General features: G+C 45.4%; 1 protein-coding gene across 1 annotated transcript; it reads right to left on the bottom strand.

The window, feature by feature from the left end:
- On the bottom strand, nt 1–21,659 carry GNG4 (G protein subunit gamma 4; the record flags this gene model as incomplete). The annotated part of the gene is made up of 2 exons (XM_080917843.1): nt 1–129; nt 21,561–21,659. 2 exons carry the CDS (start codon nt 21,657–21,659, stop codon nt 1–3), a joined length of 228 nt encoding a protein of 75 aa, XP_080773969.1.
- Between the last annotated feature and the right edge of the window lie 3,034 nt (nt 21,660–24,693).

The following is a 24,693-nucleotide window of genomic DNA, read 5'->3' as shown; positions in this document are numbered from 1 at the left end:
TCAGAGAATGGTGCAGAAGAACTTCTTCTCCCGGAAGGGGTTTTCTGAGGCAGGCACCGGGATGATGAGAGGGTCCTCCCGCACGTGGGCTTCACAGTAGGCCAGGAGGTCTGAGGCAGCCTGGGAGACCTGCAGGAACACAGCACAGGCGCTTGATTAAAGGCATTCACAGAGTGGGTCTAGGGTGAGGTCCACAAGAAGAGTAGCCATGGTCAAAGTCAGGCTGTATAGTATGCATGATCAAACAAGGCCAGGGGCTGGCAAGTTTGGATAGGACAAAGTGGTAGGTTTGGAAGATGCTCCAAGCACCTGCTTGCTGCCCTAGAGTGCTAGGTCAGGACCCAGAGAGCAGAGAACATGCCAAGGGTGTGGCTCAGTAGTAGTGTTCTTGCCTAGCATGAATTGGATCCCAACATGTCAAACAATGAAACAGAGAGAATGGAACAGAGTAAAGCTCACAGTGACTCTGCAAAGTCATTTCTATAAGAATAACATAGAAGCTATCCCTGGCCAAATCAAGCCGATGGTATTTTTTGGCGCTGTTTTTCTACAGTCCACTCTCATAGCCAAACCAGGAGAGACAACTTTTGTCCCCCTTCAGCAGACCCCCTATTCAGCTCTGCTTTATAGGCCCCCATCTTACAAAATATATTTATTATTATCTTTCTATATAGTTATATTAGTGTATAATGTGCTTATTATATACTGATGTGTGCACACCAGTGGAAGGAGCAGGTACACGCCATGGCACACATGTAGAAGTCTGAGAGCTAAGCTTTGTGGAGTCTGTTCTGTCCTTCCACCTTCAGGCAGGCTCCAGGGATCAAAATGAGGTTACCAGGCTTTCGTAGAAAACTTTGTGGTCTGCTGAGTCATCTCACCGAGTCCGAGTCATGCAATGACAGGTAGCTGCTCCCTACAGACACGCTGCTACTGGCCAGGAAGCCCTCTGGTTTTCCTTCCAGACCTTTCTTAATTAATACATGGAAACTGTGGAGAGAACATGCCCAGCCTGAGTCTAGAGAAAAGGCTGGGTGTTCTCAGAGAAGGGCATAGTGAGTCCTTAAATGGTCAACCACCAGGAGGTGTGGCCCAGATTTAGGGTGGGTCTTTCTCAAGACAGTCCTTTACAGGTGTGCCCAGCTGCTTGGGTTCAAGTTGATTTCAGATGTAGTTGAACGACAAACCCAGATTAGCCATCACACGTGAGGGGAGAATATTCTTTTTTCTAGCAGTTGTTTTTAAATTATTTTATTGAATATTCTCTGCATTTACATTTCAAATGTTATCCCCTTCCCCGCCCATCCCTCCTCCCATCCCCCTCCCTCTCCACTTGTTTCCATGAAGGTGCTCCTCTTCCAATAACCCTCTCCACCTCAGTGCCTTAGCATTCCCCTGGGAGGAATGGGAAACCGTACCTTCACTGGACCAAATGACTCTCTTCCCATTGTTACCAGACAATGCTATCCTCTACATATGCAACTGGAGCCATGGGTCTCTCTATGTGTGCTCATTGGTTGGTGTTTTAGACCATGGGAGCTGTCAAGGGTTTTGTCGGTTGATAATGTTGTTCTGTGAGGGAAGAATATTCTAAAGCCCCCGTCTCAGCAAACCACAAATGCCAGCTTTCGGGTTCTACCACCTTTGATTATAAATTCTTGCTCCAGATTTCCACCCCAGTCCTGTCTGTGTTGATGGTAGCTGGACTCTGAGAGATGATGTGGGCAGGCCCAAGTGGGTGGTTTTCTTCCCCCCCCCCCCCCATGAAATAACTACAGGTCAAGTTGATGGGTCAAGCCAAATGCTACATCTGTTGCTAGTGTGGAATGAAGAAAAGATCAGTTGGCACTACCTTTTCTTTTGGGAAATAAACCTCTTTTCGTAGTGTTCCATAGGTATTGTCACTGCATGAAGAAAAGTAGTTAATGCAGATGGGAAGATGAAGGTATGATGGCCGAGTGAAACAGGCCTAAACAGACTCCTATAGGAGCCGCCCCACAGTGAAGTAAAGGGGTGCTGATCTTCAGATAAAAGCTTGGCTCGACTAGAGCCACCCTCATGGGTTCTGGATTGGAGCATACTCCAGGGGTCACTAGAGGGACTGCTGGGTAGATTTACTGCCTTCACACATTGGTGGCAGTAGAGAGAAACAGCTCTTGCATGTTGGTGGAGGTGAGCTTGACTGAGAGTCAGGAAGCACTTGGCATTTACTTGGAAGGTTAGGGTAGGCACGTGCATGCATTTTCCCTGTCCCTGTGACCACAGCTATGACCATTGCCCTTCCTGTGTGTCTCCCAATCTGTGTGTCCATTAGGGTCATCTCTGTGCCCAGCACTCCTATCCTTTTCATGGTTAAACAGATGTCCTGCAAACTTGATCTTCCCCTGGGAATTCCTGTCTGAGTGTACAGTTAGTTAGGGTTTTAAAAGCTGACTATGTTATAGACCACAGACCAGATGAATAAAATGAGCTTAGAGACATATAAGAACACCCTGAATGTGACTCATCAATAAGGTCTTTAACTTACGGTAAGGTGAGTTTCTTGTAGAAAATCTACTGGCAAGCTGAGAAGTGGAGGCAGGACAAAAAGCTAGAGGTCAGGGTTGGAGATCCGACAATCTCGGGAGGGAGGGGTTCAAATTGGCCCCTTTACTCATTCTGTGCTTGCCAAACATGATCCTGTTTAATTCTTCTTGACCATGCTCTGCTAATTTGGAATTATTTTTTAAATCTTTTTTTTAAAAAAGATTTATTTATTTAGTTTATGTATATGAGTACACTGTAACTGTCTTCAGACACACCAGAAGAGGGCATCAGATCCCATTACAGATGGTTCTGAGCCACCATGTGATTGCTGGGAATTGAACTCAGGACCTCTGGAAGAGCAGTCAGTGCTCTTAACCACCGAACCATTGCTCCAGCCCTGGAATTCTTATAGGACTTACCTCTTATCTTACCCAGGAAGAGTTTATTAAGTATATACTTACATTGCCAAGCTAATTAAGAAGATGCCAGGGAAAAACTAACACTAGAGCTAATAGGGAAGACTCAGGAATAACAGGGCCACCACAAACAGCAGCGTGTGTTGAGGAGTTACAGCTGTAAAGATGGAGGACTGACCATAGGCAGCTGCCCTTGTGCACAATGCAGCTCCTGGTTAGAGGCTGGCTTGTGAGTAATCAGAGCAGCTTTGTTTCCCCTTGATCAATTTACCTTCATATATAACCAGCAGCACATACCGTGTGTGTGTGTGTGTGTGTGTGTGTGTGTGTGTGTGTGTGTGTGTTATACTAGCTTATCTCTGAGAACAACCTCAAGTTCAAATATACCACCACAAGGCATCACAGAGGGGGTTCAGAAGATGCTAGGACTTGTGGGGCTGTACCCAGTGGAAGATCTGCAAGATCTGAGCCCCTCTCTCACACCTGCAACACCTGACAACTATGTTGTGTGTCTGGCCTTTCCTTTCTCCTTTGTTCTCCCCCATCTTTACTTCTGTTTTCCAACCACGGAATTCTGATACAATTGTAGAAAACAGACAAACAAAAAGCCTGAGGTCAGCAATGTAGCTCTAACAATCCCAGGAGGAAAGGTTGGACCAAACATGGTCCCTTCAGTCATTCTACACTCCTGACAGATGACCTTATTTCATTTTTGTGACCATGCTCGGCTAATTCTGGATTCTACATGGGGCTTACATTTTACTCAAATGATTTTGTTGCAAGGAATGGCCCACTTAGGCCTAGCTACACCTAATAGAGTGTAAATCATGTTACATCAAAGTAATCAAGGGGATTTCTACCCCCTTCCCCCCAGTTCACATAATAATATCCAAAGTCCACTTATTTCAGTATAAGCACAACACCTTGACTATCTGCTGGCGTTCACTATGCTGTGGTCAGAGAAGATAAACACAGGTAATGACTGTTTTCAGGCATGGAACACTGCACAGGAAAGATGTCATCATGGCTGTGATAGGTATAATTTACAACCACAGAGGAGATACACCTTTGGGTGTGTCTGTGAGGGTGTCCGTTTCCAGACAGGTTTAACTGAGCTGGGAAAGACCCAGGCTGAATGTCAATGACATCCTCCCATGAACTGGAGTCCTGGACTAAATACAAAGGGACACATGAGCTGGGTATCAGAATTGTCCCTCTGCTTCCTGCTGCTGCTGTGATGTGTGTGACCAGCTGTCTCATGCTGCTGCCGCACCTTCTCATCATGACAGGCTGTATTTCCAAACCACAGCCCCCCTTTTTTTATGTTGTACTATGGGTATTTCTGTCCTAATGATGAGAGATTTAATACACTGGCCCACAGTGTTCCATCCCACCATTAATTAACCTAACTGCTGCCAGGGCTGAATGTGGCTTTTGTTAATCTGGATAGATTGATTTTTGTGTCTGGAGAGCTTCTTCCTGCAAGATCTGGGTGGCCGACAGCGCCAGATGCCAAAAACATCTGCTGCTTCTGAAATAAGATAATCTCAAAGACAAGATTTTCTCACGGTAGAAAACAGACAACTGCCTCCTTGCCAGTGCTTTCTTATCAACCATCAAGATCATGGAGATGGGCCGCCCTGAGCATCCCTGCCTCCTACCTCAGCATCCAGCTGTTAGAGTTATAAGGCAGCAGATGCTGAGAGAAATGGGCAGCCTGGGAACAACTGTGGAATTTTCCTATTGCATTTCAGAGTAAAAGAGGTGATTAAGACAGCCCAAGTTAGCACATAATGCTGTTAGTTGCACTATAATTACCAGCCTCAATGATGGGAGAAAATGTTGCAATTACTATAGTCACATTCCATGACAAGACAGATGACATAATTACTACTCTCACTGTGACACCCACTGCACTTATCTTGTACATCTGAAGTCAAGAGGGCACCTACTTCTCAACAGTCTGGGTCTATTGAACAATATAGAATCAATGAAGAGTATCTTGCTTGGCTTTGCCTGTTCCTCCCTCCACCCCCAGAAAACAAAGCCATGTCAGGGTTAAAGTACAGCCAGGCTGTAGTCAGCATGTAGCAATGGTATCTCCCCTAAGGTCAGGCCTGGTGCATGCCCCAACAGAGGCTGTCATGTGCCCTTAGTCCCACAGGGATCCTCAGGGTATCTCAAGTATATGTCTAGCTTCTGAATTAGGAATTATTCCTGTGCACTCTTCTTTCTAAACACGAACATAGTTGAGCCCAACACAACAGCTTTTAAGGACGATACCCAGGCACTGTGCAGCCTGGCTTTGAGCAGATCCCAGAGCACCGCAGGGAACTCCTAGCTGTTGGGAAACGGTCTGAATGGGGAGGTGACTTCCTGTTCTGGGGGAGGGAACAGCTCCTGCCTCTACAGAACATCTGGAGGAGAAAGCCAGGTGGTGATAATGTGGGTCTTAGGGCCAGATGTCTCTCTCTAACAGTGGGATAGTCACCATCAACCACCAAAACTGCTCTTCTTTCCTATCAAGATCTGGTTGCACACTTGGAAGCAGAAATATGAGGGATAGGTTAATGCCACCAAGTTCACCTGAATGAGAATTGTTATTTACATGGCTACTACTGGATCAACAGGCCATAGCCTGAGTAGCCTACCATTGACCCACATATACCCTGGATCTTGACTTAACCAAATTCTTCCGGACAGGTAGGCAGATGTCCCATCTGACTGACTGGCTCTCAGTCTTTGTGATTTCTCAGTTTCCTACAGAGAGAGGTGTAACTCAGAACTAGTGATTCCGTGCCTCAGGGGGGCTGAGGTAGGATGGCAACCTCAAGGCTCCGTCTAAAAGGAAACAAGATAAAGCAACCAAACCAACCATCTTAGACTTTGCCAACCGAGTATTTGCATAGCAAGGCGAACCGTGAAGGCCAAGGATAGAGGCAGCAAGGACCCACCCTTGGCACAGAGGGACTCTACAGTAATGGGGAGCCTCATTTTTCCCAGGGAAAAACAGTGAGCCTCGGCAACCTCAGCAGGTACCCACACTCCCTGTCCCCTCACTGGATACAACATACACCTTACAGCTCTACTTAGCCTCGGTGACCACTGACACATCCTGTCATGCTGGCAGGAGACACACCTCACAGAGCCCAACTAGCTTTCACTTCTGTAAGTGGCAACAGTTCCTGATTGCTTAGTGCACGCCACTCTGAAGATGTTCTGACTCCCGGATTCATGTAGCTATTTTCTGGTAGCACAGAGGACATCCTGCCCTGCTCTTTGGCTTAGCTAAAAGGCTGTTCTCCTTTTATCTGATCTTCAGTCTAGAATTGCTAACCACCCTTACTTGTGTCTTACCAAATACCAGTTTTTAGCCCTTTCTAGTTAGAATTTAAAAAACTATGGGGTTGGGGGGAGTAGGGGCAGAAATCACATTTTGTTCTTTCTAAAGATCTCTGCCTGGTAGCATGGCACGGAGCTCCTAAGAAGGTGGGAGAGGGAAAGCAAAAGTAAGAGGTGTTGAAGTCTCTTTTGTTAGAAGGATCATCATGAAAAACTGTGGCACACACACAAGTTTACACTCAGGAAATATCTGGAGTAGGCAGCTCATCCACACTAAAGAAACCAGTAGACACAATCCTAACCCAACTGATGCTTAAAATTTGAGTATATTATAAATTTTTATGTAGACTATTTACATAAAAATATGGCCATGTTTTCTGTTAAAGCAACCAGTGCTTGTAGTAACACAAGACAGTGAAGACCGTATGGATAGTCCACATGCAAATAACTGCTCACAAGCCAGCTGCCAGGTTGGACAGCATCCGCAGAAGGCTTATTTGGCAGCAAGACTTCCCGTGGAAAAGAAGTAAAGATGCCTTTCGTTTACTGAGTCGGATGGTTATTGCTGTTTTGGTGCCAGCATTCAACTTCTAAAGACCTTCACATCTAGAAAGTAGCCAGCCCTCGGGGACACGATGTCACCTTCGTAAAAGAGGCAACTGTGGAAAGGATCCTCTATTGATAATCAGTAATAGCCCACATTCTGAAGATCATAGACCAGTTTCCGTAGTGGGATAGCTGGTTGGTCTGATACATGGCAGGAGAGCGGGCATCATGGAGGCACAACTCTGGCCAGGCCTGTGAGTATAGCACAGGGTAGTTAATCTACGTACAGAATCAGAATCCCAACAGCCTACTAGGTGGTAGCAGAGCCTGGCTGAGGAAGTGGGTGGCCTTTGGGGACATATGTGCATTTTGACCCTGATCTCTTCCAGTTAAGAAAATAAAGCCAGGGCTCTTTTCCTGTTCACTGACTTTGCAGGACATTTTCTACTTTCAAGAACTAACTCTGGTTTAGGTAACAATTACTTCTCTTTATTGGTTGAGAGACTTTCACTTCTGGGGACTTTGAAAGACTCGGTGAGGACTCCCACTGCACTTGTGGAACTGTGAGTTTTGTGGTATCACGCGAAAGGACTTTTCGCATATTCACCTACCACAAACACAGACACATCTGCCAAGTGCCTTGATGGTTTTATTTGTTAAATTTAACCTTTGCTTTTTGAGATGGTGGTCTCGCCATGCAGCCAAGGTGGGAACATGGCGATCCTCTGGTTTCAGCCTCCTGATAGTTGGGTCTAGAGGTGTATACCACCACACACAGTTTAAATATTTGGTCTGAGGCTGGAGGGATACCTCCAGTGGTTAAGATGACTTTCTGGTTTTAGAGAGGACCCTGGTTTGATTCTCAGTACACAGTAGTCACAACTGCCTGTAACTCCAGCTCAAGGGATTCGATGCCCTCTTCTGGCTTTTGAGGGTCCCTGTACATAAATGATTCACATATATGCACTCAGGCAAACATACATAAATACACTTAAAATTAATCTTTAATTTTTGTTTTAAACTTTGAAACAGGGTCTCTTTATATATGTCTGGCCGCCCTGGAACTTACACACACACAAACACACTTAAAATTAATCTTTAATTAAAAAAAATTAAAACAGGGTGTATGTATGCCTGGATGTCCTGGAAACACACACACACACACACACACACACACACACACACACACACACACACGCACGCACAAATAAAGAGGGGGGAGGGGGTGGGAGAGGGGGAGGGGGAAGAGGAGGGAGAGAGAGAGAGGAAGAAGAGAGAGAGAGAGAGAGAGAGAGAGAGAGAGAGAGAGAGAGAGAGAGAGAGAGAGAGAGAGAGAGACCTGTTGTTTAAACTAGCTCAGTTTCTTTATAGGACTTGGGACCCAGGATTGAAGCACCCACATAGTAAGTCAAGCATCCTTGAAAACTGTAGTAGCCCACTCTGGAAATCAGTCTGGTGGTTCTTCAGAAAATTGGACATAGTACTACCAGAGGACTTTTGGGCATGTACCCAAAAGAAGTTCCAACATCTAACAAGGACACGTGCTCCACCATGTTCATAGCAGCCTTATTTATAATAGCCAAAAGATGGAAAGAACCCAGGTGTCCTTCAACAGAGGAACGGATGCAGAAATTGAGGTACATATACACAATGGAGTACTACTCAGCTAATAAAAACAGCAACTTCATGAAATTCCTAGGCAAATGGATGGAACTTGAAGATACCATCCTGAGTTCGGTAACCCAGTCACAAAAGAACACTCATGGTATGTACTCACTGATAAGTGGATACTAGCCCAAAAAGCTTGAATACCCAAGAAATAATTCACAGAACTTATGAAACTCAAAGAGAAGGGATGCCAGAAGGTGGATACCTCAGTCCTTCTTAGAAGGGAGAACAAAATGCTTAAGGAAGGAAATAAAGGGACAAATAGAGGAGCAGGTATTAGATAAAAGATCATTCAGAGGCTGCCTCACCAGGGGATCCACCCCATATGCAGCCACTAAACCCAAGCACTATTGCTGATGCCAAGAAGTACTTACTGGCAGGAACCTGATATGGATGCCTCCTCAGAGGCTCTGCCAGAGCCATACTGATACAGAGGAGGAAGCTTGCAGCTAACCATCGGACTGAACATAGGGACCCCAATGAAGGAGCTACAGAAAGGACTGAAGAAGCTGAAAGGATCTGCAACCCCATGGGAAGAACAAAATTATCAACTAACTAAACCCACCGTAGCTCCCAGGGACTAAAATACCACCCAATGAGTTCTCATGGAGAGACCCGTGGCTCTGGGTACATATGCAGCAGAGGATAGCATTGTCTGGCATCAATGGGAGGAGAGGCCTTTGGTCCAGCGAGGGCTCGTTTTTCCCAGTTTAGGGGAATGCCAATTTGCTGAGGTGGGAGAGGATGGTTGGGAGAGGGAGCACCATCATGGAGGCAATGGGAGGGGGAAGGGGATGGGATTGGAAGAAGGGGACAACATCTGAAATGCAAATGTAGAAATATTCAATAATAAAGAAAGAAAGAAGAAAAACTCTTTAGAGAACAGAAAAAAAAAAAAAAAGAAAAAGAGAAAAGAAAACTGTAGTAATCGCCCCCGCACTGAGCAGGATAGAGACAGGAGGATGGCTGGAATTTGCTGGCTTGCCTGAATCCGAGGACAAATGTGGAAAGATGCAGAGGAGGGTATCGCGCTGTGCCTCTGTGCTGCAGCAGTATGAACATCCGTGATGTCCGATATTTGCACATGCACGCGTGTGTGTGCACACACACACACACATGCACACATACATAAATGAGTAAAATAAACCTTCAAGATACTCTGCTGTTCAGTCCAACCATTCCATAGTCTGTAAGTCTGAGGGACCCAGTTCCTCCGCCATTATTTGGATACATTAGCGAGTAAGCACCTCTGTTTACCTCTCTGACTGCCAGAAACATTTATCAACAGTGTTCTAACAAATCTGCTAAGATCTAATCCTTACTTATCTAAGATGCCATCTGGACCATGAGATTCTGGAGATATGCTGGGTCTGATTTTGAGACTCCTTATCCTGTTTAATTGATCTGCCCATTGTTAAACAAAGTCAGAAATCCATACGCATTCTGACTTATATATGCTTCCAGAGGTAGGAAACACCTGCATATTTTCCTTCTCCAACACATTAGTTTTAAAAATAAAAACTTCCTAGGCATTCTCACATGTTCCATCTAACTGAACTTTTGGATAATTTTAACTTTAAATCCCAAAAAGAATTTCTCCTGTAATGTATTAATTTGGAATATATGGCAATGCTGACTGCTTGTTCTAGAACAAGGTATTCTCTCATTCAAATATTCTCTTATACCCATTTAGATATTTATTAAAAGTAATGCAGGTCTTATCCATATATCGGCATTTTCAAATCGCTTTCCCTTGTTTAGCCACCTGTACTGTGACAGAAAAGCCTGGCTAAAGAGGAAAGGCTTATTTTGGCTCCCAGCCAGAGGGCTCAGTCCATGTTCACTTGTGACCTCCTTCCTCCTATGGGGACCTGCCTCTCCAACTTTCTACAGCCTCCCAAAACAGGGCCATCATCTGATGACCAAGCATTCACGACACAGCCTATGTGCTCACTGCCAATCAATCCGGCACACGATGTTCAGGAGGCGGTTTTAAAAGCTTCCTGTGTGCATTCCCATTTCTGCTGCCACGAAGTGTTGTGCTTTTAAGGGCACAGTGTCCATGACTACTGTTGTATAGGGTGGTCTCCTCTGTGAGTGCACATGTATGTAGCAATGTTCATATGTATGTGTGTATGTTTGTATGTTGTGGCAGCCAAAAGATAGTGTTCCTTGGGAGAATTCCATCTTTTTCTTTGAAAGCAGGGTCTCTCATTGGCCTGGAGTTTGCTGAGTATGATAGTCTGCCCCACCTGTGAGCCGTAGGAACTCTTCTGTCTTGTCTCTCCTGTGCTGAAATTACAAATACCCACGCACTCACTTTCATGCACAGCTTTATTTATTTTTATTTTAATATTATTATTATTTACTAACATGGATTCTGGGAATTGAGCTTGTGCCTTGTCCTCATAAAGCAAGCAATTCACTAGCTGAGCTATCTCCCCATTCTATAATGCACCATTTTTACATCTTCTTTGGTGAGAATATTTCTATGTCTTGCTTTTGTATGTATGAGAGGGAAAGAGAGAGAGAGAGACTCGGGTAGCCAAGGCTAGCCCTTAAGTCACTATGTATCTGATGGTAATATTGGTCTCCTGATCCTTCAGCTTCCATTTCCCAAGCCTAGGGTTGTGGGTATGTAGTACCCTGCCTGAGTGATTGTTTTTCTAATGATTGGGTTTTAAGAATTCTTTGTGTATGTTGACATGCCTTTTATCAACCTGCACTGTCTTCTAGCGAAGCTTGTCTGTGGTGCTTTGAGAAGCTCCGAGTCCCAGTGGAACATGGCTTATCAGGCTGTTTTGGGTTTTGCTAGTTGTGTCAAAACAGTCAAATCCAAGGTCAACCAGACTTCTTTGTACATGATGTCCTAGGCTTGAAGCTGTGTCTTCACGCTGCTGCCTATGACTCATCTTGAGTTAATGTGTATGTCTAGATCCATATTTTTTTTTTTTTTTTTTTTTTTTTTTTTTTTTTTTTTTTTTGGTATATGGATGTCAGCTATTCCAGTACTACTTGCTGAAAAGATCACCTTTTCTCATAGTAAATGATCTGTTGGCTGTATTTGTGAGGTTTCATTTCTCCATTCTGGATCTGCTGATTGTGTGTTTAGACTTCCACCAACATCCCCTTGTCGTGATTACTCTCGCTGTATGATAAGGCAGCAGTTAGAGGCAGCAATCTTGCTCCTCCATGTCTTCCTCCTCCTCCAAATCACCCTCCTCTAAGTCCTCCTCCTCCACATCTTTCTCTTCCACGACCCTGCTACAGCCTCCCCCTCCTTGTCGGCCTAATTTATTGGCTATTGTGAGTTTTTTATCTTTCATATAAACTTTAGAATTAGTCTGTCAATATCCACAAAATTACTTCCTAGGATTTTGACAGGAATCACAAAGAAGCTACAGGTCAAGTTGGGAAGATATCTTAACAGTACTATCTTCCCATCTGTGAACCTAGGGCACCTCTCCTTTTATACAGATATTTAAATTTTCTTTCATTTGAGTTTTATAGTTTTCTTCACCTAGATCTTGTACATATCTGGTATATTTTTCCCACTTAAAAATATTTCTATCACTTCAGGGATGTAAAATACATTGCTGTTTAAAATTAAAACAGAACCTAAATTGGATTTTCCGCTTAATTTTTACAGACATACATATTTGGAGTTTCTTTTTACTATCTTTTTGTTTTTCAAATTTTTATACACTCTTTGCTATTTAGTAGTGTGTGTATTATTTCTCACTCTCTATTAATTTTGAATTATGCATTTTTATAGTGTTATTATGCTTAAATATGTTAATCAACCTCAGAAAAGACATTATATCTACTCCTAATTAGGAAACTAGCCAGAGTGGACAGTTGCTACACGTTCTGTTCCTCAGCCACTGAACCCTTTCTCTGATTGCTTTCTGGATGGGTTCCAGTGTGGGCAACATAGGACTTCTTTAATAGCATTGGAAAATGTTCTCCCTTTCCCAGAATCCCTTGCAACTAGAGTACAAATGTGTGTGTCTTTGAGACACACGTTCCAGGCTCTGACTAGTAACTCAAAGAGGAAGGCAGGGTGAACTGGATCTGGGTCATTTCAGAAGCCCTATCTGCAGGAGGGAGTCCTAGGCTCATCACCCTCCCAGGACAGTCTGTGGAGCAATGGTGACAGCCCTTCCCAGCAGTCACCAAACAGGACCTCAGGTTCAGGCTCTACTCAGCGATTCCATGACCTCTTTCAAATCCCTTTATACACAAAACTAAGCACACTTGGATCTCTTGTAGTGGAATTCAGTTATATAATAAAATGATTTTCCTAGGGCAAAGTAGGCCATGTTTGTAGTCACTTTAAGGACACATGCTCCACTATGTTCATAGCAGCCTTATTTATAACAACCAGAAGCTGGGAAGAACCCAGATGTCCTTCAACAGAGGAATAAATACAGAAATTGTGATACATTTACACAATGGAGTAATACTCAGCTATTAAAAACAACAAGTTCATGAAATTCTTAGGCAACCTGATGGAACTAGAAGCTATCATCCTGAGTGAGCTAACCTAGAACAAAAGAACACTCATGGTATGTACTCACTCATAAGTGGCTACTAGCCCTCAAAGCTCTGAAAACCCAAGAAACAATTCATAGATCTTATGAAGCTCAAAAAAAAAAAAAAAAAAAAAAAAAAAAAAAAAAAAGGAAGGCCAGAAGGTGGATGCTTCAGTCTTTCTTAGAAGGGAGAACAAAACACTCACAGGAGGAAATACAGGGACAAATAGAGAATTAGGTCTTAATGGAGCCTACGCTGGTCTTGAACTCTTGATCTTCCTGCCACTATTTTCTGAATGCCGAGGTTAAAGGTGTGTACCACCATGCCTGGCTTATTTTTATTTTGTTTGCATGTTAAGAAAGGGTTTTCTCCTTCTGAGAGAGCAGGGACCTCCCAGATGCCCCTGTCTCAGTGTCTGTCACTTCTACTAACTATCGGCTGGATGTGGGAAGGTGCTGGGATGGGCAGACACTTTATCTACTTAATGGAAAGTCTTCTTCATATGTTGTTTTTAGGAGCCTTCCCTGTTCTGAGTTCTCTCTGCCAGGAGCATCTCCTTGCAAATAGCTGGGTGTGTTCAGTCTTGAGTGTATGATCTCTGGGCTTTCCCTTTTGCTGTGATTTTCATCCTAACCTCTCTGTCATTAATCTGGTTTCTACAGTGAGTTATAGTTATACAGTTCTTTTGAATGACTTTCTCTAGCCTTCTTGCTCTCCTCAAACTTTATTTAATTTCTGTTTGTTTGTTTTATTCAGTAGCAAAGAGTGAAGCTGGAGATTCAAACTGGGAAATACTCTACCACTGCACTATATCACAGCATTTTTTTTTTCTTTTTGAGACAGAGTCTCATATAGCTGAGGTTGTTCTTAAACTTCTATGTACCCAGGCTGTTGTGGTAAATATAAAAGGTGGTAAACTTTTATCCCATGCTAATGACGGAACCAGTAAGGCCATATGGCATTGTGGGGTATCTTTATCTCAGCGCTCCACACCACCCTCAAGTACTCTCAGACCCTGGTTTCCTTTGACCCAGGCTGTCTGCTATGCCCATGCTGGCGGCTTCTGAGCTGGCTGCTTCTCTACCAGCTGAGGACTTGGCTCAGATACTCCACAGCCTGGTAAAATCATGACTCAACAATCATTAACTTATCAAACAAATTTATATGTCAGGTTCTCAGTGTACGATCTATCTACACAATACACTAACAACTAGTTGACAAAGATGTACACTGCCCACCTAGGTAAGATAAATTGTAGAAATCCATCCCTTAGAAAGTACACATAACCTATGGCTGCTCAGAGCCTCGAGGACAGAGATGGGTCATCGTTGTCTTCCAGCTTGAATCTCTCCTCCTCCTCCTCTCCTTCTTCTAGACTTTTCCCCTGCCTACCCTACCTTCTCAACCAATGATAGACTTCACCTCATTCTGGGCTTGCCTTGTTGTAAAATGACATCATCCTACATATCACCCTTTCTTTTAGTTTTAAAAAACTTTCTCTCAAATGTGAGCTGAGCACAACTATTACCCTTTGAAAATCATCTTAATGACTATGTTTTCTCAAAGTTAATTAGTTTGGGTAGGCTATAAAACTAAATTAGTCTCTGTCAGAAATATAAGAATGATCAAATATCTAGAAACATAGGAAGCCTAACATAGCTTCCAAAACTTAGCCAATTTATAGAGATCACTGGTCTCCTAGACAGTCCCTCATTCCTCAAAACGTTGGAACATCAGTCTTCAGCTTTCTGGCTCAGGGTTGTCTGACAGATCTTTGTAATGCAGAATTTTGAAGGGCTGATAATTCTGGCTCTGAAAAAATTATCAGTTAACTATTCTGCATAATGTGTCCCTTTCTGGACAGTATTTGTCTGTAGATTAATTGAGGCAATTCTTGCCTAGAGCCTAATGGCTCTCTTACAATTGGAGCAACTCCATTGATTCTCAATTTCTTCTTAGAATCTGAGAAAGGGTGCTTCCAGGAGGCAGACAGGTTTCTAGTCAAATGATCTTTAAAAAAGAAATGTCCATAAATGTTATATTCTGTGGACTTCTGATGTTTTTGAAGATTATCTATCTATACAAAGCATTTCTGAACTGTTAAACCTTGACTACTCTCAGCCATTTCTAATTGAGATATTTTAAAAACATCCTTTTAATTGACTTAGAACCATGAGTTTGTTATCTGGCCTTAAACTTGTATTGTTTAATCAACTAAAAACAGTGCATAACAGCAGTTATAGGACTGGGTCTAAGTCATGGGGTTATGAAGGATTTGAATGACAACCCGTGGATGTGCTAGAACTGAGGATGTGTAGGATGATGTCATTATGCAACAAGGCAGGTCCAGGGTAAAATGAAGCTTATCATTGGCTGAGAAGGTAGGGTAGGTGGGGGAAAATGTCTAGGAGGAGAGGAAGATGAGAAGGGGAGATTCAAGTTGGAAGACAACGATGACCCATCTCTGTCCTCGAGGCTCTGAGCAGCCATAGGTTATGTGTACTTTCTAAGGGATGGATTTCTATAGGTCAATTTATCTTATCTAGGTGGGTGGTCAAAGGAAACAGCCTGGGTCAAAGGAAACCAGGGTCTGAGAGTACTTGAGGGTGGTGTGGATCCTCTGAGATAAAGATACCCCACAGTGCCATGTGGTCTTACTGGTGCCAGTCATTAGCATGGGATAAAGGTTACCACCTTTTATATTGACTGCAACACCAAGCTACCTTTGAACTTGCAGCCTCTGAGTAGCTGGGCTTACAGGCGTGTGGTTCCATACCTGGCTTTAGCTTTCCTTTTAAAGAACACACCCTGTTAGCACCCGTATTCTCTCTTCCACCTGAGCTCCTTCTCTAGATTTGCTTGCTTTGCTTTTCTTGAGATTATGAGGCACTTACCGTCTTCTTTGCTTTTTTAGAAAGAGTCCTCTCAAATTCAGGCTCCGTTAGCCTTTTCTGTGCTACAGTCTGGCTCCTCATTTTTTCTGGCAGAATGTTTATACAAGCCCCCCCCCCTTTTTTTTCTTTTACTCGTTAAAAGAGCAGTTCCAACTTAAATCTGGTGTGTACTTGGGGACAGTCTAAGCATTCTCCTTAGCCTCTTCCCCTGTCTACTGAGGCAGTGCAGAAAAGTCTTTGTGCAGCTGGACTGGGTAGGCTGTCCCCTCATTTAGCCTTTGGAGGAGGTGCTGGAAACCCCTGGTTAGATGTGCTGCTTAAAATATATTCTCTCAAGGTACATGATACTTTCTCCAAACAGCAAAGGTCTTGGGTTTATTGTTTTGTTTTGGCTATGCCCCATTTTGGAGTAAACACATGCCTCCTTGGTGGGCCAGACAGATGGCATGCTGAGGCCTGAGGCAGTCAGCAACACCGTCTGAACACATAGCAATAGATGTCCTCTGAATAGGGGAGCACACTCTTCAAATAGTATATCCATGAGGCTGATGATGAGAGTAGGTGTGCAGACACAAAGAAGGGAGTGCTAAGAGATGAGCCCTTGAGAGAACTGGCAATTCCTAAATATGATGGTGAGCTAGGTGGATAATGGCCATGTACATAATGCTTAGGAAATCATATTTCACACACTGCAGAGTTTTAGGTGATAGGAAAACTCAATCTTTTATATTAGATTGAGCATGGGCACAGAGCTCCTGAACTCTAGGATTCTCTTGAGTGGTACTCTTATCACTCTGTGGTATGCTAATTAGATGACTGATGGCAGGGGACCCCTGGACAGCTTCAGGAAGGCATGTCACCAGAAAGACAGCTATGATTGGAAGTAGAGCTTCCAGTTCTGCCCCTGACCTGCAGGGATGAAGATAGGGCTGAACGAAGGTTGAGTGGCCAATGCGTTAGTAACCATGGCAATATAACAAGACCACCTAATACCCTAACCATGGGCTTGGGCGACTTGGAGTAAACACATTTACAGGGTGGGAGGTGTCACTTTTACACAAGTCCTGGAAGCTGAGCACTATGTTCCACAATTCATTGACCTGGGTATTTTGTCAGACGGTTCCTGAGTTATCAACTTCATAATAAACTGGTACAGATAAATAAGCTATTCCCTGAGTTCTGTGAATTGTTTTATGAGTGGGTTTGAGGTGTCCCTGGGAATCTTTGAATTTGCAGGCAAGTTTGACAAAGTGCAGGTAGACATGGCACCTGGAGTTAAGACAAGTGTCCACAGGGGAAATAGCCTTATTGTCCTGAGCCCTTAATCCACATAGTTTGGGTTTATGCCATACACCACAATCGGAGCAGTTTCATAAATGACTTTTAACACATAGCTTTAAGACAATTTCACTAAGAGTTTGACCGCCTCTTGACTTAGAGAGAAAATTACCTTCATTCACAAAATCAGTTCCGGAAATAATCCTAAATCCTATATGTGTAACAGCAAGTCACTCTGTCACATTCATCTCAGAACTCAGCTTCTTGGGCTTGTCAAGCCTCTGAGAGAGCCAGAGCGGGAGGCACAGACCTGAGCAGCAGGCAGGGCAGGCTGTCTCCCATAGCAACTGGGCTGGCCTGGAGATAACATGACCCAAGGATAGCAATGAGTAGGGGACAGATCTCAGAAACATTCAGTGAGCAGAAGTAGGTGCCTGTCTTGGGACCACTTCGTATAAAGAAATCTGATATTGGTCCAAACACCCTGTGTGTTTCAGTTGTGTGCACGCACCTTTTTCTCTGCTCGTGTATCTGTATATTGGATGTACAGTATGAAACATTCGGCCATTAAGAGGATAAAGTGCTGATGATGGAGACAAGGGTGAGCTCCAAGGATGCTGCGCTAGGCAAACGACAGGTGGGCATTACATGTTTCCACTTAGACGAGGTCTCTACCACAGTTATGGTCTCAGTGGCATTAGAATGACAGTTCTAGGGCTGGAGGCAGGGGAAGAACGCGGCTACATTTCTGGTTGGGAAGATGTAGTTTTTGGAAATCAAAGATGGTGGTAGCTAGTGACACTGCAAATACCACTGAGTCTGAAAATTGCAATTTATTTTAAAATGGTTTAATGGGAAATTGTGTGTTCTATGTATTTTTACCACAACAAACCTTATGCATGCCTGTCACCCTAGCATTTGGGAGATGGAGGCAGGAGGATCAGGTGATTAAAGTCATTCTTGTTTACACATCCAGTTTGAGGCTAGCCTGGGCTACCCTGTCTCCAAAACAACCATAACAGCAGCAGCAGCATGAAGGAGGAAGAGGAGGAGGAGGAAGAAGGAAGAAGGAGGAAGAAGGAGGAGGAAGAAGGAAGTGGAGGAAGAAGGAGGTGGAGGAAGAAGGAGGTGGGAGGAAGAAGGAAGAGAAAGAGGAGGAAGAGAGGAGGAGGAAGGGAGAAAGGAAGGAAGGAAGGAAGGAAGGAAGGAAGGAGGAGGAGGAGAAGGAGAAGATGAAGAAGAAGAAGAAGAAGAAGATGATGATGATGATGATGATGATGATGATGATGATGATGATGACGGGCAGCTAAAACTCAAGAATAGGGCATGTGTGCAAACGATGTAGGGATGGAGATACAGGCATACTTGAGCACCTTCTACACAACTAGGAACTATCTTCCTTCCTGAGAACTCTGCACTGCTTCTGAACCCCACAGGCCAGTGTCTGGCTCACTCCACAATGCCCTGACCTCATCCAAGCTAGAATTAGCTACTTTCTCCACAGAGTCCCAGCAGCAGCAGAAGCACAGATTGCCTTGCTAACGCCTCTGGCATGATTTATGGTTCTCCTCCCATTAGAGTCTACATGTAGCCAAAAAGGGATACACAGTCTCTGGAACTCTATGTCTGGAAATGATCTATCTGTTGCTACAGAATGTCGCCCCCTGGCCTGGCAGCCACCCTGCATGGCTAGTCCCCTGTTTCTCTCTGCTTAGTGCTCCATGCTTCCTTTCCACACTCTGTTTGCTTTCTTGGCGTGTTCCCCTCTCCCTCCACCTCAGCTCTCTGCCCAGCTCACAGCTGCAGCCGCATCCCTGTCCCTGACAACTACAGCTACAGGCCATTCACCTCAAATGCCTGCTATTCACTGCGGCTCTGTGATCTGTGCCTGTGTGCACAGCATCCTCTCCGCAGCAGCTCAGCAGGTGGCCTTTTCCAAATCCCGTGGCTGGCCTGAGGCCAGCTCACATCCCTGCTCACTATGGTAGAGACATCTGCTCACGCTGAAGCCACAGCCTTGCTGAGCAGTGCCTTCCTTGCTCAGCGATGTTTTCACGGTGTCCTTCCCTGCCAGGGGTTTTCTGCCTTTTCCCAGCTGGGCAATGCTTGTCTCTGCAGCCTCTGAAGTCCCATTGAGTCTCAGGAACTCCTCCTTCCAACTGTTCTCTGGGTGCCATCCTCACTCCCTTCCCTGGCTTGCATGCCAAGGACTGATCTCTGATTGGTTACTTATAGTTGGCAGTTTCTGTAACACACACCTGAGGCTAAGAGCTCACAGTTTGTGGGGACAGCACCTGTAAGAGCAAAGTCATTTACCCAGAAGAGAAGAGATGAAGGTGGGCATGGTGGTGGGGGCTTGCAATGGCAGCACTTGGTCAGGGTAAAGCAGGAAGCTCACTGTGAGTTCAAGGTTAACCTGGGCTATAGAGTGAATCCCAAGCTTCTGTGGGGTATAGAGTGAGACGTCTGGAAAAAAAAAAAAAAAAAAAAAAAAAAACTAAAACAGACCAGCCACAAAAAGAAGAGATCAGTGGACCATCAAGATGGATTGGCAGGTAAAGATGCTTGAGGTGCAAGTCTGAACCTAGGCTAGAGTCCCAGATTTTATATAAAAGGTAGGAGACAACTGTCTACACACAGTTGTCCTCTGACTTACACACACACCCACACTGATGATGATGATTAATATTCTAAAAAAAAAAAAAAAGAGCAGACCAGAGCTCCAGAATCCCCAGTGAACTAAAACCTCCCAGGAGGCCCTGCCTCTTAAGCTCCTAACCTTTCCAGTGGCACTACACTGAGGTCCAAACCTTTAACACTGGACCTTTGGGGGACATGAGATCCAGATGACAGCATTGCTGGTGTCAGTACGTGTAAGATGCTGGTGTGCAAATGACAGCTCTGTTTATACCAACGTACCCAGCCCCACACACCTCCCTTGTCACATATACTTGTACATCAAGTTCTGTGTACATTTCCTGTCCCCCAGGACAATGCATGCCAGGAGCTGTAGGGGAAAGAGTCACTCTGCTTGCAAAGGGGACAGCTGGGGCTGCTGAGCCACACTCTACACAGTGGTTCTCAGCCTTCCTAACGCTGCGACTCTTTAATACATGTTCCTCCTGTTGTGGTGACCACCAATCATTCAATTATTTTAGTTGCAACTTTGTAACTGTAATTTTGCTACTATTATGAATTATAGTGTAATATATTTTTGGAGATAGAGGTTTGCCAAGGGGTGAAGACTCACAGGTTGAAAATCCCTGCTCTGTGGGAGGGAAAGCCTTGAAGGCTTTGGGAATTTGTACCGCAATCTAATGATGGCTTATGTCATTGTGACTTGACTGGGCTTAGGTATCACCTAGGAGACACACCTCTGGGTGTGACTAAGGAAACAGTGTACCACCCTCCAGACTGGGGTCCTGCGTTAAATAAAAAGGACAATCTAGGCTGAATACCACATTCACCCCTCTGCTTCCTGACTGGATGCTATGTGACCCAGCACCTCATGCCCTGCCCGGCTGGAGCCTCTCTCACACCATGTCTCCCCACTATGATGATTGTACCCCCAAACTCTGAGCCAGAATAAACCCTTTCTTGAGCCGCTTTCATCAGGTTTGCTGCCATAGCAAGGAGAAACTCATACATCATGGTAACTCATACATCAGACTCTTGAGCAAGACCCTTGAGTTTGGTCCTTGAAGACCACAGGCTTGGTGGACTCCAGTTCCCTGGCATCATTCCTAGAGGGAGGGGTCCTTTTAACCTCATCATAGCCAAAACCGGCTGCATCTCAGAGCCACACACTGCCAAGCCTTCAACTTGTTTCTATGTGTCTCATTCTATGTGTATCAACTTGTCTCTACGGCATCTGTGGAAACCTAGGCGTCATCTCCCTGCAGTAATTCCAGGAGAAAGGGACCCCAAACACCCATGGTGGTGGCAGGCACATCCCTTTCCCTCTCTACAGGGAGCATTTAAGACACAAGCTTAATTCAATGTGTCAGCCCCCCAGCTGTGCCTGTCCAAAGCCTGTTGTTCTCTAACCTCTAGGACTGGACCAGGGAGACACAATGTGATTGAGCTCAGGGTCCAACTCTCCAACCCTTATTGTATATCTACAGTTCCATGCAGCAGACAGAGGGGCAGTCTATTTCTGGTGCCTTCTCATGGAATAAACACACACACACACACACACACACATTGTGTGTGTGTGTGTGTGTGTGTGCCGCATCAAGGGAGCCCCCGGCAGGTTTGGAGCTCTAGAAACAAGCGCACACTGAGATGTTCCTCTGTTGCGGGGACAGCCTCCCAAGGCCACTCTGGAACCGGGAAGAACATGCTGAGTGTTTACCTTCACTCTGTCCATACAGGCTTCCATCTTCAGCTGCTCTACAGCTTTTCTGGCCTGGGAGATGCTGGTGGTGCTGTTGTTAGACATGCCTTCTTTCATTCCTGTGCTCCCTGCAAATAACCACAGGGTTTGGGTGGGGGTACAGTAGGTGGGGCTCCCTCCTACTACTCCTACTCCCCCACCACCCAAAGCTTCTCCATCACACCCGGATTTGTTCTTTTAGATAAAAGAAGGACTTCTTTTGCCCTCACCCATTTCTACACCACTCTCTGGAGTCGTGACAGTGCTGACTGTCCCCTGAGGGAGACTCTGTTGCCCTTGCAAGGAGAAACTGAGGAAAACTACTAGTGACCAGTATGTGGGGCTGAGGTCAGGCAAACACAGTGTAAAGGACAGTGGCCCCCTAAGTATAGAGTGAGGTGGGGGCCAAGGTTCTGACCACAGTGCCCACTAGCCTTGTGGAGAGTGTGGGGAGCACTGGGGGTCTGCAGTATTATGCAATGGCATTTGCTCACATGCATTTTTTTTCTTTTAAAGAAAAGGCTTTCTTAGTGTTCGTTAGATCAGCTGCTCAAATCAGAGTTCGGCAAGTATGGATTCATATCTTGCTTGAAAAACCTTTGCCCAGCAAAAATAGAAGAGCAGCAAGTAACTGGAACTTTGAATTCCCGGGACCCTATCCAGCCAGCGCCAGCCGTGGTTTCTTCTGCTCCTCCAGGACCAGTACACCTCCCCCCACCCGTGTTTGTGTGTGTGTGTGTGTGTGTGTGTGCGTGTGTGTGTGTGTGTGTGTGTGTGTGAGGACAGAGAGGACCTGACAGGGTGGTGGGTAAAGGGGCTGGAAGGAAACAGTTTTAACCTAGGAGAGCTGGAGACAGAAGAGCTTTCAAAGGAAGACCAAAAGGGAGACTTCTGAGTTGACCTGCTCCAAAACTCAGCCATATGCCTTTTAGGTTTCACCTCAGTGACAGATACTCCTGCTTTTCTGAGCCCATTGGCTGCCTCTACAAGACCTGTGTAAGTATCTAAGCAGAAATGGAGTAGAGACAAACAGGGGTGGGGCATAAGCCTCAGGAGGGAGTGGACGAAGCTCAGATATGGTCTAAGACCTCTTCCCCATCCTTCCCCTCCTCCCAGGAGGGCGTTGCAGTCTTCTGAGTAGTTGCAGTTGCTTGGATGAAATAGCTGTAATGCTGAGAGAAAAACTTTCCACAACAGAGGCAGTGACAAAGCTAGACATTTGTGCTGGGTCCAGGGAACAAGAGTGGGTGCTTGGCTTCCAGGAAGGGGAAGTAAAGAGGAAACTGAGTCAGCTGCTCAGGGCCACCCTGGGGCCTTGATGTCAGTCTCCTTGGGCACACAGGCACATTTAGACTGACAGGTCACATAGGGACGGACCTCTGGCAGGCTCCTAACTCAGCAAGTGCCAACTTAGGATGGGAGCCAGGATGAGGCACTTTCATCCCAGTGCTGTTGCCATGACCTGACTCAGGACAAGGAAAGGGCTTTCACAATGATGGGTGTCTTAGTCAGGGTTTCTATTCCTGCACAAGCATCATGACCAAGCAGCAAGTTGGGAAGGAAAGGGTTTATTCAGTTTATACTTCCATATCGCTGTTCATCACCAAAGGAAGTCAGGACTGGAACTCAAGCAGGTCAGGAAGCAGGAGCTGATGCAGAGGCCATGGAGGGATGTCACTTACTGGCTTGCTTCTCCTGTCTTGCTCAGCCTGCTTTCTTATAGAACCCAGGACTACCAGCCCAGGGATGGCTCCACCCACAATGGGCTGGGCCAGGGAATGGCTCCACCCACCATGGGCTGGGTCCTCCCCCCTTGATCACTAGTTGAGAAAATGCCTTACAGCTGGATCTCGTGGAGGCATTTCCTCAACTGAGGCTCCTTTCTCTGTGAGAACTCCAGCTTGTGTCAACTTGACACAAAACCAACCAGCACAGTGGGTGTCATCAGACCTTCCATCGGCCTTGGCTACAGTGTCTCTAAGTCTGCTGTGGGGAGAAGGAGATTAGGACTGACAGTGATGGTGTGAGGAACTTCTGCCACTGTAGGACCCTGCTCCCTGAGTCTCACTTTTCCCTTCTCCATAGACATCCATTCTTACCTGCTGAGAGGTGGTAACCGGGACAGGTCCAGGCAGGGGACACTGCGGCAGCAGAACTTGGCTGTTAGAAGAGAGGCTGACTCAGGGTCCTGCTGTGGGGTTCCCCTGAAAACACAAACAGATGTCCTTTGTCCTCATGGTCTTCATGGCCTCCCTCAGTTGTCCTGCCCAAGCTCAGAGGCTTTGCGTGGAAGCCTAGGGACCCTCATACCAGTCTTGGGAGAGGACAATGAACGGAAGGGTGAAGAGACACTCTGAGATGACATGAAACAGACTGGCACACAACCTCAAGGCAAGGCCACCCTGAGCCTTGCCAGGCAACCCCACTTTGAGCACAGCCCGTGTGCCCAGCTGCCCTATCTTTATCTCTTGCCAGTCTATCATGCCAACCTAGTGTGCCAAGCAGAAAGAGTTTTCAGGGATTTTTAAAAATTATGACTGACAGCTATCAATGGTACAGCTAAACAGGTTTCACTGGAATCTCCATACATCACATCTTTCTTACTATATATGTGTGTGTATGTTTGTGTGTGAGAGAGATTCAGAGGCTAAGAGCACTAGCTGCACTTGCAGAAGTTCCCAGCACCCACATTGCTGCTCACAACAGTCCATAAGTGTTGGGATTCAGTAAACCCCACCCCACAGTTACTTTGGCAACAGCCAAGTATGCTCGACCCCAGATACCTGACACCATAAAAGGGGGCTGCTTGCTTCCTCCTCTCTCTCTTGACCTCTTGTTCTCTTGACTTTTTGGCCTCTTGCTCTCTCTTGCTCTCCCCTCCCTGTCCCTCCTCTCCCCATTCCCTTCCCCCCTCTCTCTCCACATGCTCATGGCCGGCCTCTACTTCTCTACTCCTCTCCTCTTCTCTTTCTCTCTGCTCCTATTACCCTCTTAATTCCTCCATTACCTAAATAAACTCTATTCTCTACTATACCATCGTGTGGCTGGTCCCTCAGGGGGAAGGGATTCCCAGTATGGGTCCCCCAGAGGCACCCCCCTTGCCCCCATGCCT

The sequence above is a fragment of the Micromys minutus genome, assembly GCF_963924665.1.
Source record: "Micromys minutus genome assembly, chromosome: 6".
Taxonomy (NCBI): domain Eukaryota; kingdom Metazoa; phylum Chordata; class Mammalia; order Rodentia; family Muridae; genus Micromys; species Micromys minutus.
This window is presented reverse-complemented; position numbering and strand designations above follow the sequence as displayed.